At 42.0% G+C, this 4,410-nt stretch overlaps 2 protein-coding genes across 2 annotated transcripts; both read left to right on the top strand.

Annotated features, from left to right (window-relative positions):
• Positions 1-836: 836 nt before the first annotated feature.
• On the top strand, positions 837-1,766 carry VTP01DRAFT_6584 (uncharacterized protein; the record flags this gene model as incomplete). Its single annotated transcript, XM_069385501.1, has 5 exons — positions 837-1,074; positions 1,136-1,224; positions 1,298-1,478; positions 1,545-1,655; positions 1,711-1,766. 5 exons carry the CDS (start codon positions 837-839, stop codon positions 1,764-1,766), a joined length of 675 nt encoding a protein of 224 aa, XP_069242957.1.
• A 104-nt stretch (positions 1,767-1,870) lies between these two features.
• VTP01DRAFT_6583 (uncharacterized protein) lies at positions 1,871-3,034 on the top strand (the record flags this gene model as incomplete). The annotated part of the gene is made up of 8 exons (XM_069385500.1): positions 1,871-1,921; positions 1,980-2,051; positions 2,109-2,180; positions 2,248-2,382; positions 2,472-2,477; positions 2,546-2,618; positions 2,686-2,865; positions 2,934-3,034. The coding sequence occupies 8 exons, from the start codon at positions 1,871-1,873 to the stop codon at positions 3,032-3,034; spliced, it is 690 nt and encodes a 229-aa protein (XP_069242956.1).
• Positions 3,035-4,410: the final 1,376 nt, after the last annotated feature.

Here is a 4,410-nt window from a genome sequence, read left to right as displayed (position 1 = left end):
TTCGTCGACAAAGGCTTCCTGTTCAGCATGTAGAAACTGTCCTTGCAAATATTGAATGAGGAAGATAAGACTTCATAGTGCCTGCCAGAAAGAGTTAAATTATAATGGTTGTTTCCAGTGACCATCAAAAAATACATATATACTCGCCGTGGAGAACCCGAAGAATTAGCTCACTACATGGATGAAGGAGCACAGAAAGAAAATATGAATGCCAATCTATTTATCACTTCTCTTCTCGTGATATAATATATATGAAATCATCATTTGTCATGCGTCCTATCTTTCCATGTCAATGCATAATAGCTGTATACTTTGTTTAGGTCTCTTCTTTTGCAAGGAGATCCCGAAGCATACAACAATTAAATATGGTGGTCTCCGTAATGCAATTAGGTTTTTTGGTTGAATTTGGTCGAATATTGTAACTATGAAAACGTAAACATTTGCATGCATAATTCTCATCTCTGTAGTCAGATGGTACTGGCTTTTCTAGACTTTTCAGGATTTTAAAACATGGTTGTCACTTTTGTATTGTTATTTTAATATCATTGTGATTGATAAGTTGTCACGTGTTTCTTTCATAAAGGTATCAGGATACCATACAGTCAGCAATGCCGTCGCCAAAATGTCCCAAATGTGAATAAATAGTTCCATCTACTGGAGTACCATGAAGCAAAAGATCCCTTTTGCGTTGCCAATCTAACCATTTTCTTGTGATGTTTTGTTATAAAATAGATTGATAAATGTGCAAATCCACATTGTGGATTAATGCGCCAACAATTTGAAAAACCTGTAGTGGCTTTGGGTCCTCAACCTTCCTTTCCACACAGACGCATAAAATGGGCAAGAAGCAAAGATCAGAGACGAAGAAACAAAAGGTCGAGAAAGACGAGAGCGAAACAGAATATCAAGAGGAGGAAGACGCTTTCGATGAGGGCGATGTCAACTTTGATGCAGATAACAGCGACAGCGATGCAGAAAGCGATCAGTCTTCTTCGATGGCCTCTAAAGACAGTTTTGACGAAGAAGAAGACGAAGAGGACATGATGGATTTAGATGAAGACGAAGTCGAGAATGGTTTGTACAAATGCCAAGTACTCGAATACTTGAGTTTCTGATCGAGAAGCGATTGTTGCAGAGAAGCGACCAAAGAAAAACAGCAGCGAAGCCTTTGCGACGGCAATCAATAAGATCCTTGCTAGCAATCTCAAAGGGAATGACAAAAAAGTACGTACGAGGAACTTGCAATATGATGTACTCGATTTTACAGATTGTATAACCGGTTTGTCACCATTCATAGCAACCGATTTTGGCTAGATCCAAAGGCACCGAGCGAAGAATTGCAGATGAGAAATTAGAATACAAGGCACGCAAAGTATTAGCAGCAGAGAAAAAAGCAAACAGAGAACGGGGCAGAATAATCCCTGATTTTACGACATATGAATATGAAAAGCGATTAAGAAAGGTCGCCACACGTGGTGGTATGTGTTTGAAAGCAGCCAGAGGGAAGTGGAGAATTGTATGTTGCTAAGTAAAATAACCTGTAGTCGTCAAGCTGTTCAATGCAGTGCGTGCACAGCAAAAGATGACTGAGGTTGCCGTGAAGCAGGCGTCCGAGAAACACAAAACTACGACCGCCATCGATAAGGCAAAGAAAGGTACGACTTTTACAATGTAATAAAAACAATGTGAGCTAAATGATCCGTTTGCTAGTATCAACAATGTCCAAGGCCAATTTCTTGGATCTATTGAAATCAGGTAGCAAATAAGCATTATAGTATTCTCCTTCGTTGTAATTTCCATTTCAATACCTTGCATGAATTTCAAAGCATCCCCCATAAATGAAAGACCGCTTTCTTACACTCTTCCAAACATGTTGACACGTAATCTGTTCAGAATCGCTCCTCCATCGAGATTTGTTCGAGTATGTCCGTGATTCATCTCTGTTGTACTTTGCATTTAACGCGTGCGATTCTCTCAAGAGATCTTTTACGTCTGGTTCCTGGTCTTCGCCCTCGGCTCAGGCACTGATCCCGTTCGTGGTGGAGCAGACAGTAAATAACAAATGTCAAGCATTATATTACGTATGTACCGCTGACAGTTTGCAATAGGGCCGAGGCGAGCGATCGTATGATATTTTCTCGAGACTCTTGAAAGAACGTATAATTTGCCTGAATGGTCCTGTGAGTATTTTTACAAAGCTCGTGCTTCTGACTATTTCCATTTTTGACATTGCATATTTGTATTCAGGTGGAAGATAGCGTGGCCGCAGTAATCGTAGCACAGCTGTTATTCCTCGAAGCAGAGAATCCCGAGAAACCTATAAACTTGTACATAAACTCGCCAGGCGGCAGTGTTACTGCTGGCATGGCGATCTACGATACTGTGAGTATCTATCCCCAGCGGTTTTCAAATACAGCTTTGCTATTCGCTATCTGATTAACTGACAACATTTTCTTTTCTCTGGTTAAAAGATGCAGGTAGGAAAAAAGGAAGCAAATTATCAACGGCCGAGAGGACTGAGCACACATATACGTTTGATTTAAAGTATATCCAATCACCCGTTTCGACTTTGTGTAATGGGCAAGCATGCTCCATGGGATCGTTGCTGCTTGCAGCTGGTAGGCCAAACAGGTTACTGCTTGACGACAAATTAAGCTCTTCCCCAACAAAAATATACGTTTATAGGCGAGCCAGGAAAGCGATATGCATTGCCCAATTCGAGTATCATGATTCATCAGCCTTCCGGAGGTGCAGCTGGTCAAGCATCCGACATTGCTATTCATGCACGTGAAATCCTGCGAGTACGGGAACGCCTTAACAGAATCTATCAGAAGCACACCGGTATTCGCGATATTGAGACGATTGGTAAGCATCATTTGTTCTCATCATGCCCTATCCGCGAGACGCATGTCATTCAATTCTTCGTTTTACAGAAAAAATGATGGAACGCGATTACTTTATGACTGCAGAGGAAGCAAAGAATTTTGGATTGGTGGACAAGGTTCTCGAAAAGAGAGTAGAAGAAAAGAAGTAGATTGCACTTTTTTTAATTCCATAAATTCATGAACGTTACTTTTCTGATATTCTTTTTGGAAATGATGGAGGAGTATATATTACAAAGGCAGATCTGCGGGGTTTGCGTACAGAGAGAGAGAGGCATAGTAGCGTTAGACAATAGATCGGTAACTTGTTGGTCTGTGCATTCAAAGTCTGCAATTTTTTGGTTTTCTTTTGTTTTTTAGCGTCCATCTGACAAGAAGAGAAAAAAAGATGTTAAAAACTATGTACCCACGAGATATTAACATGGATATTTACAGGTGGAGCGGCTGCAGTCGGGGCACCAGCTAGTTTCAAAGTATCGTCGATGAACTAGGCAGTAGCTCTTGCCACGACCTTGGCACACGTGAGTCTTTTGCTGTGCTGATTCTTGCATGTCTGCTGTGCGAAAGAAGAGAGAAAAATTGATGTTTCCCCAACCGGCTTGCTCTTGTCCTCCTTTTAAAGAGTGAGATACAGACACAGAAAGAGAGAGCGGTAGGAAAATTGTGTGCCATTCCCTGTATCACCGCTAGTCACGGGAGTGCGCACAAAAGCTGGCGGGAAAACGTTCTCCACCCGTGACCTAATCGATGGCAGCGAGTTCTCAACAAGGATATCTTGACTTACAGGAAATGAGCGGGCCCCGCCAGTGCTAATCTCGGTGCAACGCGTGGGGGAACTGCAACAACGCGACCGAATAAACTTTCTCTTTATCTTTACATCCTTTTGAATGGCAAGCATGTAGCACGGGCTCGTGCACGCGCCTCCAAATTTCACATCATCATATGAGACGACGATCTCCCTTTTGTTGATGTTTCACATGAAGTTCTATGGTAGACTTTATATTTAACTCAATTTTCTTTGCCTCTACGAGCAATCGCCTTTGCACGATTGTCGGCAAACAGCTGTTTCGTAACTAATTCGATCAGATAAGATACACCATAGTCAAGAACCATGCAGAGGGTAAGCTTGTCCCGGAACTATGGTAACCACGTGGCATCGAACTGATTAGCTTCGCTGATAGCAACACCTTCTGCGTTACTCACCGCACTCGGGAACTTGACTAACTTGAGCTGCTCATTGACTTCTGGGAAAAGTTCGGTTGCACCAGCAAGTGCGATGCCTCCGACCGAAAGTAAACCATAATACAAAGTCTTATTATCCTGGATACGCTCTCGGAACGGATAACCCTGCGGAAAATTAAATGCTTAAATATGCATGATTTCATCCGATCACACAATCGCTGATATCTCTACCTGATAGTTAATAGCAAACGTTGATACTTGCATTGACAACTGAATCAAGTAAACACCGCTGTTGAGCAAGCTTGGTTCGAACTCGCCTTCTAGATCGACTTCCTTGGGTTCTTTA

Source organism: Rhizomucor pusillus, assembly GCF_041956525.1.
Source record: "Rhizomucor pusillus strain CBS 183.67 unplaced genomic scaffold VTP01scaffold_3, whole genome shotgun sequence".
NCBI lineage: Eukaryota > Fungi > Mucoromycota > Mucoromycetes > Mucorales > Lichtheimiaceae > Rhizomucor > Rhizomucor pusillus.
This window is presented reverse-complemented; position numbering and strand designations above follow the sequence as displayed.